This window comes from Netta rufina, assembly GCF_964035555.1.
Source record: "Netta rufina genome assembly, chromosome: 4".
Lineage (NCBI taxonomy): Eukaryota > Metazoa > Chordata > Aves > Anseriformes > Anatidae > Netta > Netta rufina.
In genome coordinates this window covers 3,741,264-3,758,450 of record NC_140127.1, presented here as the reverse complement: position 1 = coordinate 3,758,450, position 17,187 = coordinate 3,741,264, and the positions used below count along the sequence as shown (strand labels likewise).

At 49.3% G+C, this 17,187-nt stretch overlaps 1 protein-coding gene across 1 annotated transcript in view; it reads left to right on the top strand.

Annotated features, from left to right (window-relative positions):
* ALPK1 (alpha kinase 1) overlaps window positions 1–17,187 on the top strand; it is a 40,350-nt gene that overhangs the window by 8,397 nt on the left and 14,766 nt on the right. The window contains exons 3-4 of the mRNA XM_084286744.1: window positions 4,799–5,009; window positions 8,443–8,597. Coding sequence (XP_084142870.1) covers window positions 4,889–5,009; window positions 8,443–8,597 — 276 coding nt within the window. The 5' untranslated portion in view covers window positions 4,799–4,888. The remainder of the gene's footprint in view (window positions 1–4,798; window positions 5,010–8,442; window positions 8,598–17,187) is intronic.

The window sequence follows — 17,187 nt, the reverse complement described above, 5'->3', positions numbered from 1 at the left end:
AAGCCTCCATGTACTGGCAAGCAAGGTAAATGCTCTAGGAAAGCACAAGCATCTTGTACTGAAATAGGAAACCGAATTTGCTTTCTCTGGAAGATGATATTAACTTAATTACCGAAACCTTTGCTTGCGATACTAAATCATCTTAAGCAAGTTTTCTTTTTTTTTTTTCTTCTTTTTTTTTTTTTCCTTTCCCTCAAGTTACCTAATTTGACAGTGAAGCTGAGCCTGATATTTTGGACACAGGTAATGTGGAGGGCTGCAGAGAGCTCTCACACAAATCCACAGGATGGGGAAGAGTTAAGGGTGCCCTGGATGTGTGTGTTCCCTGCTACCTGCTGAAGGAAAAATAAATGTTCTCTTGCTCTTTTAGTGACAGCTGTTCAAAGTTGCTTGGGAAGGCAAGTACAGAAAAATATTGCACCAAGGGTGGATCAAGGAGTGCAAACGAGTTTCAGAGCTGGCACCTCTGTGAGGATGCTCTTTTCACGTATACTAGCTCCACGCTGAGGGGTGCGCCTGATAAAGCAAGCACAAGCATGAAGAAGCTCAGGCAGACCTCCTCACTGCAGACATGCAGCACACAGCCTTCCTTCTTCCCCACTCTGGCCGGTGGATTTTGCTTTGGTCAATGCTTTCAAGTGTTACTAGCATGAAAACCGGGATCACATGCACGGTATCCTAATGACCAGAGTGGTTTGGGATTAAGAGGGAGGAGAGCAAGGCATAGCTGGCATCAAAATTAAAACAGCGCTCAAACTCTAAGTTCCAGCATAGCACTTAAAATAATTAAAATGTTTATTTGAAAGTCAAAACAGCCTCAGTCATAAATAACTACCCGTTCCTCAATTGATTGTGTCGAGTCCCAACTGAGAGCTCTGGGAATAAGGTTTATTTGCTCCCTGTTGGGATTAATCCATAAACGTAGCCTCCACATGGAACTCATCAGGTCTTTGCTTCCTCTTCATTAGTCTCTCTGGAATTGGAGGGTAGCCTGAATAAGATGAAAATTAGGATAATATATTTTCAGCAAGAAAAGGTCTGGCGATCTCTAATTTGTGTTTCAGGGCCATAATGCCGTGGAAAATTTCCCAAATGATGTTGTCTGAGAAACAAATGCTTGTTATGCTTGCTGTATTGAATGCGTCAATTACATCTTTTTCCTCAAGCCTCTGAAGCTAATTGTAGTCTTAAACTGGCCCGATTGACTCCCAGGCTCCCTCCTATCCACAGTATAACTTAAAATTCCTTTCTCTTGACAGATCTTTTGGTCTTCTAGCCCAAGGGCTCTGAAATGTCACAGTATGGCCCATTTCTTATTAAAGAGATCATTTCTCTGTAGCCCACCCAATTCCTCCCTCCTCCTCCCTCCCTCCCTCTTGTTCTGAATCCCAGCTCCGATTAGAGGGCTCTGCAGAAACACACTTTCCCTCTCCCTGAGACCTTTGTGCTTTTATTCATCATATTCGATGCAAGAAGTTACTTTAATCCAGGCTCCACCAGAAGTGAAATGGCACAGATGTTTTTTCATCATTTCTGTTTTAAAGTGTATAACAGCTGCATCAGCCATTAAAAAATAATAATTAAAAAAAAAAAAAAAAAAAAAAAAAAACAACAACAACAAAACCTGTGCACAAAGCTGGTGTAAAGGAGCCTTTCTGTCACCAGAACATGCTCAAGGCCTCAGTCTGATGTAAAATTGTTTTTATTATGTGTTTTGAAAGTGGCAGCTAAAGCATTTGTTGGCGTGTCCTTAGAAATCATCTTTGTCTAGACAACTTTCTAGTATATTAAGTAATTCTGGGACCTGCTTTTAATTTTTATCATCTCAGAACTACATCCCCTTAAAATGCTGCGTGTTGGGGTTTATCGGTGCTGTCACAAAGCACCCAGTGACCATTGCAGGGTCCCAAGGGCCCCCAGACGCCTGTGCTGGTGCTGCTGCTGGCTGCGGTCTCCAGCCCTGATTTGCCACAGGTCCGCAAGCTGCCCGTTGTTGTTTCTGTCCCCCAGCTGCAATTCAGTGCTACAGCTGTTACAAAGCACAGCTTGCAAAGTGGCATCTGTGCAAAGGATGCTGCTATCGTTTAAGGTTCTCCGGTGCGTTTTAAGCTGATTTTATGATGCGAGTCATTGCCCCTAGTGAAGAGGAGTCAAAAGGCTGTCTCCTTTCTGAGCACTAGCCTGCAGTTTATTGCACTGCCCTATGTGGTTCCACCACATTGTTGTCCCTGCTGCTGTAAATCATTATTTATTGCGCTGAGCATCCGTGCTGTTTATTTAGTTCTTTGGGAAAAAAAATGTACTCGAAGAACAAGCTCTCACTCACTGACTTGTGTATATATCCCTGTTACGGATCCGGCAGTTTCCCGGTGAGTTAAATCCCTGCAATCCTGGCAAGCCACGTGCTGTACTTCTACACTAATTTAAGCTTCCCTGCTAAGCCCCGTCCGCCCTTTGTGCGACTCGCGCGCCGTGCAGCTCACAAAGCCGCGGGGCTCTGGCTTGCAGCACAGCCCCGATGCGATCGCCCAGGCTGCGGCCCCGCAGCCTTCCACGAGCCAGCTTTAGGGCTACTCTGGGGCTCGGGCTGCAACGTGGATAAGCTGAAGCACATCTGCGAGCCGCCTTGGATGCTCGCAGTGCTGTGGTGGGTTTTGGTACAGGCAAGTGGCCCAGCACTTGTCTGCTTTAGCACATCCTTGTAGAAAATTTGGTTATGAGCGTGTATCTGCGAGGGATGCGAGGAAGCAGTGGGTCCGAGGTACGCCTGCATGGCAGCTACTGGAGAGGGCTCCTGAGGAAAGGGGACTTTTGAGAAATCAATTACACAAAGGAGCAGAGTGAGGGCCAGATGGCGGGGATGCTCCATCCCAACCTGGGAGGTACTCGTGGGACAGCCGCGCTGCTCCGCGCAGGGCTGTGTAATCAGATAAATCAATTAGCAGATGTCGCTGTGCTTAGCAGGGCAAGCAACGCTGCCGTAGGTGTGTGACGGCGGCTGTGGCAGAGGGGGACGCTTTGCTTTTCCCTGATGGATAACCAGCAGCCGGCCCAGCTTTTCCAGACCTAGCAGCTTGGGAGGAGAGGGCTTGGCTTGTCCCAAAAGTATGATCTGGGGGCATGGTAGCCATGCGCAGATGTCTGCACGTTGTGGGGCTGCCGGTCTCCTGGAGGACCCACGCTGCAGCTGTGTGTCCAGCCCTGCCCCTGGCTGCTTCATTGCTCGGTGCCAGCTGGGTTTCTGTGCCTAGGACTTCTGGGGGCCCAGGACATCTAGGAGGGACTAAGGGCAAAAAAGCCAAAATCCCACCCCAGTGTTTTGCTGGAACTGCACCTGAGTGCAGACTCCAATCTAAAAGTGCTCTAACCTGAGCTGTACGCTTTATTTGGTTATTTTTCCTGGTGGGTTGCTTTTGAACAGCTTTCTGAGCAGAGAGCTGGCCAGCTGAGAGCCACAAACACAGCAATGACACCGGCGCTCTTCCTCTGGGTGCTTTTTCTCTGTTTGGGCTGTGGATGTGCTCCCAGGGTGGGCATCCCACAAGCACCAACAAATCTGCCTTCCCCACACGCGAGGTTTCTACCTGTCCACACAGAGAAGCGGGGTGCAGCCCTTGTGCCTCGGTAGCACCCCAACAGCAGACAGGAGAGCTGGGTTTGTGCCCGGGGCTCTGCACCTGCCCGACCTTGTTGCTCCTGCGTGCCTGTGCTCCTGCCCTCCGTCTCCCTGTCCCATCTTCGCCTCGTTTCTCCTTTCTCTGACCTCCATCTGCAGCGCCAGCCGCAGCCCTGCTGACCGGCTCCTGCCTCCGGGCTCCGTGCTGATGAATGCTGTCCCTCGCCCTGCTCCACCTGCCTTCGCTCTGCTTTTGCATGAGTGCATCTCCTCTGCCCTCTGCTTTTCAGGCTGGCGGCTCGCTCTTCCCAGCGCCGCTGACGGCACGGGCTGTCTGCCACCAGCCCCGCGACCCAGCTGCCCCAGAGCTGCAGTGGAAGGGAAAACACTGTCCAGAAATTCAGCTGCTGAAACGCAAGTGGTTTTTTTTTGTTTTTTTTTTTGGTTTTGTTTTTGTTTTTGTTTTTGTTTTTTTGTTTTTTCATCAGCAGAGCTGACTGTGTCACTGTGTGTAAATTTGCCCTCCCCGTCCCACTTCAGAAGCTTACAGCTTCACTGATTTTAGGAATGTTTTCAGTGGCTGTTTCTGACCACGTTGCTTCAAACCATGGGAGTAGTTCACAAAGGAAAACCACCACCAAGTTTGTTTTGCTATGAAAAAAAAAAAAAAAAAAGCATTTCCTCTGCATTTCATTTCTGAGAGCTGTTCCAAATGGCTCTGGCAGACAGTGAGCCAGATGCTTGGGGTGGAAAGCTTTTTATTTTTTTCCTGCACCACCACTGGCAATGTCATAAGCAAATGAAGGGCTTGCAGTGGAAAATTCATGGCGAGCCAGGTATCTGGATGAATGTTTGGAAAGCCAGCCTCAGACAGAAGCAGACCCCTGCTCCTAGGGGCTTCCCCCCGTAGTGGAAGCTGTTCGTGGCAGCACTGTGGCTGCACACAGAGGGCTGGTTGCCTGCCTACCCACGGTTTGGCAGTGCCCTTGAAAATCCTGTCCTCCTCTCCATCACCTCAGAGGTGTTTGCCTCACAGAGCTTGTCGCACCCTCCCCAAATACAGTGCTCCAAGTTCATCGTGCATTTTCATGTACTCCCCTTCTTATTTCCCCCTGCTTGAGCCATTCAGAAAATTGACGATGCTTTCATTAATCATTTTCCCCCCTCTCTTTTTCTCATCAGGCACCCCAACCCAGACAGGATCTTCTCCTAAGCAACCACTCACCACACACCCGGGGACACCCGTCTGGCAGCAGAGCAGGACCGGGCACCATGAACAACCACGGCGCGGTGGCTGTGCTGCTGCAGGACTGCAAGCGTGCCCTGGACACCCTGCTGTCGGCCAAGGCTGATACCCACGAGGAAGAGGAGCAGCAATACCTACAGTGCCAGGGTGAGGTCCCTGAGGGCAGCAGCAGGGCCAGGGCAGGCGGTTGCTCCTCGGCCCTACCCTATTTTAATTCTCCTGGCAGATGAGAGTCAAGAGACGACTGGATTTCGGGGCCGTGAATGGGCCGTGGGCTGCGGGCAGTCAGGGGAAAGCAGCCCACTTTGTTGCGGTGAATTGCTGTCAGTTCTAATTTTAGGCTTCAGTAAACATGAGGCTGTAAGGAACAGTTTAGTTGGGGAAGAACAATGCCCGAAAGTTTGCTGATGCACATAAATTTCAGTTATTAAAAAAAAAAAAAAAAGAAAAAAAAAAAAAGAAGAAAAGAAAAAGGATGCAACTTCTGAATAAGGGCACATATTTCCTCTCCTTTCATAGGGACTGGGGGAGGGCCCTTTCTGTTTGTCAGCTTCTCCTAATATATTAAAGAGCTCATTGCCTGAATCTTTATCTTGTAAAATGTGCGTGACCTCTATAAGTGGTGTCCAAAGAAAAAAAACTTGCAGTATCCCTCTTGAAAGGAAAATCCATGCTGGCTAATGGCTGGAATAAATAACCAGGAAAGGAAGCAGGATTTAGTGAGGGCTGTAATGGAAGAGCTCTTCATTTGTTTCAACGCTAGCAATCTTACTAGAAACTAGCATTTATTTCGGTGTTGTACTGATGCCTTGACAGTGTTTTGTTTTGTTTTAAATATATATATATTATTAATTCCAGTGGAAATCCAGCTCACGCTGATCATGAAAGGTGGTAATAGACTTGGTTCAGTTTTGTCCAGTCAGACTTTCAGCGGGCTACACAACTTAATTGCCACAGCTTTTTTATTCACCAAATAAAAGCCACGTTTGAATTGCTGAGCTTGTGTGAATTACACCTTTTTGTACAGGGTAGGGAGGTTATGTACTGCTTTCTGCCACACAGAAAAATAACTTCAGTAAGTACAGAAAATTAAAGTAAAGGATACAAGTGACATTCCTGGGGGAAAAAATAAAGGCATCAGCAAAAATCTGCAAAATTTCAATGTAAGTGCAGGTTCTACTTTGTATTACGCTTTTTCAGTACCGTCCATTTTCCAGTGTGGTGTCAATAGTGTTTGGTGCTGCTTCGCTTGAGTGGCTTGACCATAATGTCAATCTGATCTTTAAAACCCTTTGTTTGCTCGGGAGTGCAGGGCTGCTTCAAATATGTTTTTACACACGCCCTTGTTCTCGCTGGGAGGTCAGCCGCCTTCTTCTGAAGCACCTAAGCCTGTCTGAGCTGGAGGGTGGCGTATAGGTTTCTGTGAAGGATGCTGGAAGATTTTTCTTTTTTTTTTGTTTTGTTTTGTTTTGTTTGTTTTTGACAAAGGGTACTTTGTTTTCTCATCACAAATTCTTTTAGGCTTTATTATCTCTCTTCAGAATAGGTTCTTGAACTCCTAATCAGGTAGCACTTTTCCCCTTCACCCTCCTCAGCCCTTTTCTCCCATTAAATACCGCAGCGTATGAGAAATAATCAGTTTAGTTCCAGATAAGGTAGATCAGCGCCCCCGTAACTGCTCGATTAGCCACGGCCCTTCAGGTGAGCTGCTGGAGGAAACGGGCGATCAGAGCCCGCAGGGAGGCTCCATCCTGTCCTCTGGGGACCTGCTCGCAGCAGCCGGGGCTCACGGCGGCTCCTGGCAGCCTGGGGATGCTCCTGGCACAGGCACTGCTGCTGCTCCCCCCCCCCCCCGAGTTGCTGCAGGAGTAAAATTCTTGCTCTGAGAGCTGGATTTCAGCTGATGGCTACAAGATTGTTCATGCCAGCTCACCGACTATACTGTGCACTCGCGGTGTTTCTGCCTTACAGCACCACGTAATTATCATTAGCACACTAATTGCATTCATTTCCATGTGGTGACAACCAGATGTCAGAGTCAGGCTCGAAGCTAGGCTTATACGGGTGCCCAGCCCCAAAGATGGCTGACAGGGCCTAGATCACCAAATCCTGCTGAAAACCTCGCTCTGGCTTCCTCCTCTAACCAGCTCAGCAGCATTGGCTGCTGAGGAGGCCTCTAAGAGTAAAAGTTCAATATTAAAGATGTTCTTTGGTGCATCTAGTAGGAGTCAGATTAAGGTTTAACTGAGGATGGCGTGGAGAATGGAGTAGCAGCAACATCTGCATGCTTCAGAGAGAATACCGACGTCCACATCGTCCCATGGGTTGTTTTTGTTTTTCCTGACTGTTGCCTTATCTCATTTTGGTGTTGTGGCTCCTGTGCTGGTTTTGGGGTGCTGCCATTACAGGGATACAGGGAGCTGTGCGGATGGGAGCTGGAGGCACGGCCTCCTCTGCCCCAGCCTTGCCCATGGCCACCTTTCATGGCCGAGCCTCTCTGGGTGAGACTTGGGACCAGCAGGACAGCACGGCTGTGCTGTGTGGTGTGATGGGAGGCGTATCCAGAGCGGCAGCAACAAGTGAGAAAACCTAGGTTGGAAAAAGTGGTGTGTTTGTGAAGGTGGCTTTGTAGAAAGCTGGCCCTGAGTATCAGACTCACCACTCTTTCTGGAAAAACGTCCCGGTGAATGCACTGCAATATGGGCACAAAACTGAATTCTTATGTTGTGTGCTTTCTAAAATCATCCATAGAGGGTTGATTAAAAAAAATATGTAGCAATACATTTATTGCATTACCTTGTTAGAGCAATGATGGTCTCTAAGCAGCATTTTTTCTGGGGATTAATGGCCAGAAGGGGCTAGATCTGCAGCTGATGATCACCATTAACCCCATCTGGTCAATAATCCTTGTTAATCCACTTTTATTGGCCAGAGAGCCTGCCTGGCCTAGGGTTAGCACAGCACACGGGGGCTGCAGATTTGCCGCTCTTTCAGGGAAAATTAAACGTGGGCTGCAGCTGAAAGGAAGGGAGCTGGCACCCTCCACCCCTGCAAGCCTGAAAGGCCAGGTCCTCAGCCCGCCTGAATGACTTAGCTGCGCCAGACCAACTATTTTTCCCAAATGATCTATTAAATAATTATTCTCAAGAACATACAACTTGTTTTTCACTGCATCCCCTTAGATCTTTGAGTGATTGCTATCTACGGCCCAGACTCGTCTCCCAGGCTGGCTGTGGCTTTTCAGGCTGGTTTTTGTTACTGCCACGAGCAAAGCCTGTACTATGACAAGGGGCACAGACTGGGCTGGCTGTGCTCCCCTGAGCCCTTGCCTCACAGAGGTTCATGTTTCCTCCAGTCTGCCCTGAAGCAGCCCCTCACGCTCAGCCAGCCACCCAACCGTGTTGCTTCCTGCTAAAAACTACTTTAATGGCCAGTGGCTCCCATTTACCTGGAGGGCAGAGCAGACGAGGGTGAGGGATGGTGCTTGTGGAGGTCCCGGTGACGATGATCTCCGCAGGGTGGCTGCTCCATCGTGGCGGTTGTGCCTGCTGTATCCTTACCTGTGCTTTGACCTTTTCAGCATTGCTTCCCGACGACTTGAGGACCCTTCTGGAGGAGGCGAAGGAGATGAAGTGGCCCTTTGTGCCGGAGAAGTGGCAGTACAAACGAGATGTGGGCCCAGAGGACAAAACAAACCTGCAGGATGTGATCAGCGCCAGGCTCCCCGATCTGCTGGTATGAAGTTCAACACTCCTCCTGTGGGCAATATGCTGCTGTGGTGCTTGAGGCCATCTCACTTGTGGTTTCAGAGGGTTTTCTCCCTGCCCTGTAGCTGCAGCAGGTGGTGAACTGCTTGGTGCTAAGCCCACCTTAGTGTGCACACTCACTTTGCCCGCTCATCTGGTTCACAGTGCACTTCTGTTTCCAGCAAGATGGATGTTTGTCTTTTCCCCGAAGATCTGAGGTTGTAATAATGCTAAAATGCCAAATGTTAGCCTGAAGTCCTACAAAGCATGAGTTTGGGAAGCATTATGTGCACTGCTGGGAGGCGGGGAGGCGTGATCGCTGCAGTAGGGCTTGCCCAACTTGTCACCTGCCAGTTTTCCAAAAATCCCTTGACTGGATCCCTTGGGGGGCCTCAGCTGGCTGAAACCTGAGCAGAAAAGGCAAGAGGGTAATGGGACTTCCACACGAGGCCAGCAGGCTTTGTTTGAGGAGGATGATGGCGCTGAACAGCGACGAGGAGCCACGGGGCTGTGCTGCTGCCAGCCGGGGTGTCAGCCTCACCAGTACCACACGCCGCGGGGATCCCAAATTTGCGGTGGTAGGGGGGGGGGTTGCTGCTCCTTGGGTATTTATTTTCTTCTCTTTGGTGTGTGTGGCCTCGGACAGAAATTTATGGCGGAGGTTGACCTCCTTTACAATCCCCGCACGGCGCTCCAGCTTCGCAGCGTTTGTCCGCGCTCTCCCAGGACAAACACCTGCAGTAAGCTCCCGGAGAGACCTGGATAGATGGGAGATTAATGCGGCTGTAATAGAGGGGCAGTGTTTCCAGCATTATGCCCTCTCCCCAGGTAGACGGATCTTTTCTGAGATGATACCAATTATTTATTGCTGAAACATCTGTTGATAACTGCAGCTGCCCTTGTTAAACAAAGCATATCGTGGGGTCATAGACCATAGGGACCTGAAATCCTACCGCATGCTAGTTTTAGGCTATTCACCGACACCCCCTGAAGTCCATTGGTTACCCTCGGCTTCAATGGTTCGTCGTGTGGTTGGAAATACTTTGTAAACATTGTGCTGCCTTTCCCTGTGTGCTTTGAAGTATTATTTCATCTTCATTGGTAATTTATATTCCAGTGCCATTGTACCATGGGAAAAAGGGAAAACCTTTTTTGTTTTGCATTTAATTGTAGATAGACTGACATTTTGACCTGTATTATTAGTATTAGTCAGGAAAAGGGATTTTTTTTCCCCCTTCATCCACCACCCCCCCCCCAGTCCCTTTTTTTTAAATAAAATTTCAAGGCAGAGCAAAGGCTGCTTCAGTTCTTTGAATAAAAAGCTGGGGGGAAAATGAGGCTGAAGAGAGGTGATTACAGTGCGATGAGGAAAGATAAAAGTCTGAGCAACTTTTTTCTTCTCTTTTTTGGCATGAGGGACAGAAGGATAATGTCATACCCCAAAGGATAAAAAAAAAATAATAATAAGTCTTTGTCAATTTATTGTTCAGGAAAACCTTTAAAAATTTTCATCTCTGTTTATTTTAATTTGTCATGCTCAGAATAAGCTCATAAACCGTAATTCATTACATTTAAAAAGCGCTTTGAGATCCATGAATGAAAGGCGCTTCATTACCATAACACACTGGCGCTGTTACGAGGGGGCAGCTCTGCCTGCCCGCGCTCCCGACCACGATGTTTTACTCGGGGAGTCGGCTGAAAAGCTCCATGAGACCAGCACAGGGAGTAAGCGGATTAGGGCTTTGGCTTCAAGGGTTTGCCTTAGTGCTACACTTTAAAAAGTGGGATGCCCGATGCTGGCGGCTGCGTGCTAGCTTGACACATCAGGAAGGCAAAGCCACCTGCACCTGCATCCTTTTAAAGTGCTCTTCTTCGCCTTTGCTGTGGGATCATTACTTCTGCATGCTGGCCACAGCCCTAGGAAGGCAGAAACAGCTTGGGGGGCAGGGGAAGCGAGCAAGCCGCTGTCTCCCTGGCGTGCTCTGGCTGCAGCCTCACTGCAACGGGAGCCGTGCAGCTGCTAGAGCTGGGCTCGCTGCAGATTTTGGCAATATAAGCAAGCTTGGTTTTTTTACTTTCCTTCTCTTTCTACTGTGTGAAATTGCTGAACCATCCCAGGGACTTGAAGGCAACAGATTTACCGCAATATTTTAGGCAAACCAGCACTGCTGTTTTTACAAACCCTCTCCATCTCTCAGAAGGGTTTGTGTGTGTGTGTGTGTGTGTGTGCTGTCAGTTTTCCTTTCCCTGCTGGGGATTCACCATCCAGTACAAAGGCCACCCCACGTCAGCAAGCTCAGCGTACCGCTTGCCACGTCCTGCTAGCAGGATTTGAGAGAGCCTCACTGCCAGCTGCCATCAGCCAGCAAGCCCTGCCAGAGCTCCCTGCGGATAGCAGGGCGATGGCCAACACTGGTAGCCAGCACAAAAATCTGGGAAGCACTGGGATTCCTGATTTTAACAAACCAAAGCAAAATCAGAACGGTAAAGGGAGTCTCATTGAGAAATGCAGGCACACAAGGATTACTTTATCTAGCTAAAAAATGCACACACTGCGGGGTTAGGACTGGGGCTGCAGTTCCAAAAGGGAGGCTTGCAGGGGTTGCCCTTCCTGCAGATCTCCAGTATCTGTAGTGATGGAAATATCCTTATGCTGAGTGACCAGCCAACAGAGGGCAACATGCCCATGTGGACGTAGGCTTTGATCCCGCAAACCCCACTGTGGGCTTCGCTGAAGGGCATCTCTGCACGCAAGTAGTTCTCCTGTGGGATTACTCAGGCAATGATTTTTTTTTTTAATTTTATTTTTTTGTGAGATCACATCCCGTGCTCAAATACTTTGTAGTGATACGGAGCACCACTTTGTTTTTGTTATACATGTGAGCAATTCCTGTATCCAGGCTCTGGCATTCAGCCACAGCCCAGGAGCTGCTGCAATAGGCACGGTGTGAGTGAAAAAGCAAAGCCCCAGCTTCAGAGATTTCACCACCTAAGGCCTTGCCAGTGCAAAGACACCAAGGAAACTCATTTGCAGTTAATGTTTAAATTCACTGTAGAGATGACCTTGAATCACCTTCGTAGTGAAGGTGTCCCTCAGGTCTCCCCTGGCTGCATGTGCTCCCCAAAAGCAGGTCTCCTCCGGGCAGGCCTGCAGGGAGCTGTGCAGGCTGATCCTGTGCTGCCTGCCCTGAATGGGGAGAGCTTGTGCAGTCTTATTGGGACTGGGGAAAAGAATGGGAAATAAGTCCCTGCCAGCCTTGCCTGGGCCTTGGCTAATTACGTGCTGCTGGATTATCATTAGGGGAACCGTTCTGAGGGAAGTGCCCCGCTACCCTTAGGGGGGTGGGTGGCACTTGAGAGCTGGAGCCTTTGAAAAAGAACTAAAGAGGGGGCTGAGGATTTAGTTTTCTCCTCCCTGTACCTGCTGGTGTGGTAACAGGAGAATTAAAGCCCTGAGGATCTTGGTTGTTCAGGCTGACCTTTTGCTACCTACCTCATAAGAGCTCTTCTTGGGTGATCCTGGTGGAACGGGGGGCGGCCGAGCCCAGAGCTGTGGCTGCAGGCTGAATTCAGAACAAGAGGGGCTTGGTGGCATCCTGACCCCCCTGACACAGTGTCACCCCTGGCACTTCAGGGCTTTTTGAGTGAGAGGTATCAGAGATCAGGTCCTGTCAGCACAGGAGGGTGGCTGCTATCTCGTGTGTCACTCGTGATGCCCAGCCAGGGCACAATAGTTTATTTAAATAAAGATTGAGCTCAGCAGGATATGTCAGTGCCACAAAGTTCCTGTTGCACCCATCCTGGGCAGCTAGCAAAAACGGGGCACTCCTGTGGTCCCCCAAATCCTTGTTGCCCTGTCAGATGTAGGAGGCTCACAGGAGCTCCCCCCTCAACAAGTCTCCTTGGTGATTTAAAGGGTTTTCCCCCAAAATGCTCCTCCTGAGAGCATGCAAGTTCATCACACTATTGGTGGCTTACCCGCTGGCCCCACAGGCTGGTGCCCTCCTTCAACCACCTCTACACTCAAGCAGCACCCAAAGCAAAACCTGCAAGCAGCAGCTAGGGCAGGGGTGGTGCCTTTCCCTTCCACATCCCCATGAGGCGTGGGGGGTCCTCTCCCTCCTGTCGGGGATTTGGGACACACAGTGGGAGCCAGGGCAGCCAGCAGGGCTCTCCTGGCACTGCTGTGCTGGAGCAAGTGGCAGCGCAGGAGTCGAGAGTGGGAACAAGCCCTTGGTGGTAAAATTAAATCACTGGCCAGTTAAATTGCCAAAAAGGGGGGCTGTTGGTAAAAGTAGGGGTTGCTATTGCCCTAGCAGCTTCTCACTTTACGAAGGAAGATGTGGCTGCTTGTAAAAACTGACCCATTCTGTGGTGTTTTGAGCTGCTAATAATGGACCTAATGCTGCGCTCATTGAATAAACACCCAACTCTCCATCACCTTCAGGATGAATAACTTGAGCTAATTAACGGCTTCAGACGCTCAAGCCATTAAATTGGGTCCTCTGCTGCTCAGGGCAGAGAGGAAAGTGTCCAGGAACCTCTCACTCCTCACTCTGCAGCTATTTACTGTGTGGCTCGCCCGTCCTGTGTTCGGGCTTATCCATCTGCACATCGCGGACATGCTTTCTCCTGCCCGTCACAGAGGTGGTAGGAGGCTTAATTCATTGTTATTTGCAGAGTGTGCTCTGATTGCCAGCTGAAAGGCCGAGATTGATAGAGAAGTCCCGTGCAGTGACAGCAGCTTTGGTCTCTTGGAAATACGGGCTTTGCTAACAGTGCGTGGGGTAAAAGGGCGAGACTTCAGCCAAATCCATTGGTGTTTTGACTGTGTGTTTAATCTGACAGGGGACGAATGCAGCGGGAGAAAGAGCTGGGCAATTTGTTAGGGTTCAGTGAAGTGCTAACTAGGAGCAGATCTTGAGGGAGAACTAAAGCACCTGGAAATGCGTGGCATTGAAACCCCGCCCCGTGCACAGAGCTTGAGTTTCTTTCTTGACTGCTCTTGTGTTGTTGATTTTTTTAAGATTTGAAACTTCCGACTCAATTACAAATGAAGACTGAAGTAGGCTGAGGTGAATGGCTATAAGAACACACAGGAATCAGGAGTGCTGGCAAAACTGTGGCCATACACTGAGAATGGTCTCAAACCTCGCTGCTTGCAGAGGTTTCTGCAAAGGGGACCTTCCCGAGCCTGCAGGCTGCGTGTGGGAGCCTCGCTTTATAAAGAGGGCAGGGAGAGTGGATTAAATCAATATTTCATTTATTTGGGCTTGTAATTCCTCTTACATCAGCTGCCGCCTAAAGATCTCTGCAACTCCCTACCCCTCCTCCCCGCCCTCATTTACTATGCACCAATAATTTCCCTTTGACGCGATCCTGCCAGCTCCCGTGCCAGATGGCCCCGGCGCTGAGCTGCTCCCTCTCTCGGGAGCGGGCCCCATTGTCAAGGCAAAGGAGGCATCAAGGCTTTGAACCCGGCACTGGGACCCAAACTTCAGCCCCGGTGCGAGGAAGAGCCACCCCGCTAATGCAGGGAACCATGCGCACAGCACACCCTCCCACTCAGTGCCATTAAGCACGAGCCCTTCGCTGATGGCTGTTTTGCATTTCCCCCCCTGGTCCGTGTGTAGAAATCTCGTGCAGATTTAATTCGGGCACCACCTGATTCCACTTCCCAGGCGGGAGGCTTCCTTTGTGTCCCAAACTCAATTAGACATATGCATGGGGCATCGCGGACACAGATGTGAAAACAAAGTGCGCACGTACCTCGCTCCTGCTTTTTCTCTTTCTCCCTCTGCACGCATGGGTGCACGTGAGGCCAGAAGTAAGGCGAGTGGACCTGCTAGCCCTACCCTGGCTTGCTCCAAAAAGTGACGAGCCCAGTGGGCTGCTGGTGGTGCTCTGCCAGGCTGCTGCCTCTCAGGCACCTCGTCTGGCAGGGTGAGGGCAGCACTCCATGTGCCAGCAGGACGTTTTTGGGAGGCGCTGAGGAATTTCGGAGCGGTGGGTGGAAGGTGAGGGTATGAATTTCTGGGTGTGCTGCTGGCAAGGCGGGAACGTAATTGCGAAGCTTGACACCGAACCGTGTTCCTGTGTGCCACACAGCGTGCAGCCCTGCCTTTCAGCAACAACAACAAAAAAGTAGCCGAGTTTCTCCCCCTGGCTTGACTTTTCTACATTTTGTGTCCATTTGGTTTTGGAGAGGGACACAAGAGGTTTCGGCATTGAGCGGAGAGTTAAATTATGCAGCTGCAAGACTGCCAAGCCCTTCAGAATAGGATGCTTCGTTTAGATTTTCCACAATGCTATTGAAGTGCTTATTTTCCTCCTGAAGAGACACAAACAGATGCAAACTTCTGTAAACACTTTAGAAATGAATTCAGTGAGTTTGGCCTCTCAGCAGTGCTCAATAGCTGACAGAAAAATGTCTAATTAGTGCAAGTGGAAATAATAGGGCCACTTGGATTCCTTCCATCCTCCTCCAAGTCTACTTTTCCTAGGGACTCAAAGGCCCTTTTGTTTGGTAGGTCACCCTCTCTCAGGCTTTTGTGCTCCGATCTATTAAAGGAAGAAGGGGAGGAAAAAAAATAGATTAGGCGATGCTCTGTGCTTAAATATATGGCCTGTTCATGAGCATTTCGAATGGATAGTTTGCAGTGTCAGTTTACAGGTGCTTAGAGAGAGGGATTCCTCCATTGTTGACCAGCACAAGCAGCGCTGCACGCACGGAGCTCCAGGAATCCTTTTCAAGTGCCATCCTCTTAGAAAATCCAACTCTGGCTCAGAGGGAAAAAAAAAAAAAAAAAAAAAAAGGAAATTTGCACAAATCCGCCTCACTGAACTGCAAACAAGCTAGCAAGTGCTTGCAGCAGGCCCGTGCTGCAGCCCAGCGTTTGTGTTGCAGCTCATAGGCTCTCCTCTAAACGGTTTGAAATGGGCTCTGCCCCGCACCTCGGAGGGCTACATACTTTAGAAACAAGTGAACGTTTCTTGGTCAGGCTGCTGTGAAGAATTTAGGCTGGGAAGAAGCCAAGAAGGGTGCACAAGAAGCCTGGTGGGTGTTTGTGGTGGTCAGTGGACACTGGTGTCTCTGGCTCGGTGCTGTCAGGCCTGGGCCTTTACACAAGGAAGGCAAGGCAAGGAAACTGCTGCTGCAGAGATAAATGGGAGTCAGCTGCCCGACTCAATATTTAGTGGGGAATTGGACTGAGTTTTCTTGACAGTCACATTCTCTGATGGTGCTGTGGGGCCTGAATCTCCTGCTCCTGCACTGGTTTTGCTGCCATCAGCACAAGTACTGACTGATAAGAACGAGATGAGAAACGCATCCTTTTTATGAGGAGGCTTTGTATGGTTGAAGGTGTTTCCTGTTTTATTATCTCGCCTATTTTACTGTACCACTGGGTACTACTAGAGCATTGCCAGCTCCCAGGTGTTGCAGTGAGGCTGGGCACCAGAAGGCCTGGCTCTGTGGGCTGCCGACCTGAAGAAAATTGATCGTCCAGGCGTCAGGGTGTGGAGCACCTCCTTGCTCCTTACTGACAGGAGTGCCAATCCCTATCCGCCACGGAAAGGGGTGTTTGGTGCTGTCCTGGCAGATGTTCCCAGGTCTTAGTGGACTTCAATGTCCATGGTGAGGCCAAGTGGCTCCACATGGCTGTCTCACTGGCCTCCTGTCCACCTAACAGCATGCTGCCTGCAGAGCTCTGGGTGAGTCCTCGTGTCAGTGTGACGGCTCAGCAGCTGCGGGGATACAAAGAGAGTTCATGCGGGCTCAGAAATTATTAAAGATGACCTGCAAGGGAAAGGCATTGGACTCCTGCCCTGTTTGTTCGTTTGTGGTGCACAAAGGAGCATTTGATCCTCAGCTGCACTGATGCTGGTTGTTTGTAGCTGGGGCCTGGTCCCTCAGAGACACGCAGGTCCCCTGGGAATCCCCCGTTTCCTGGGGGACTTCTGAGGAAGAGGAGGAAAAGGAAAGGTGGGACTGAAACATAGTACTCATACTGAAGGTAGCAGGAGTACCAGCTAATCAACCGTAATAATCAGGCCCTGTGGACATTTGCATGTTCATGCATATTCAAGGAGGCCTGACTTTTTCCAGAAATGGTTTGAAAAGGTGCTTTCTGAGCTGTGTGTATCTCGGTTTGCTTAATACGCAAGACAGAGTGCTCAAGCCCTCTCTCTTATGTATGGCTTGAGCTCCATCTGGGACAACTGCTGAAGTGAACATTTCCAATCTCTTTCCAGACTAGTGTCCCTTTTGAACTAATTGTTATTACTGCTGTTAATCTGCTGGGTATAATTTAAATTCATTAACAGACCACCAAATTATGTGCTGCCAAATACTAAACACCAATTAGAAAGACAAAAAAAAAAAAAAAAAAAAAAAAAAAAGGAATGATATCTGCAGATCAAACAGAACAAAGAGCTGGAACCTTGAACCTTCCAATGTTAGAACGAAAATATAAACAAAATTAGTCAAATTATAGGTTATAAGTCTAGCCCAATCAGTGCCCAATGTTAGAATGAAAATATAAACAAAATTAGTCAAATTATAGGTTATAAATCAAGTC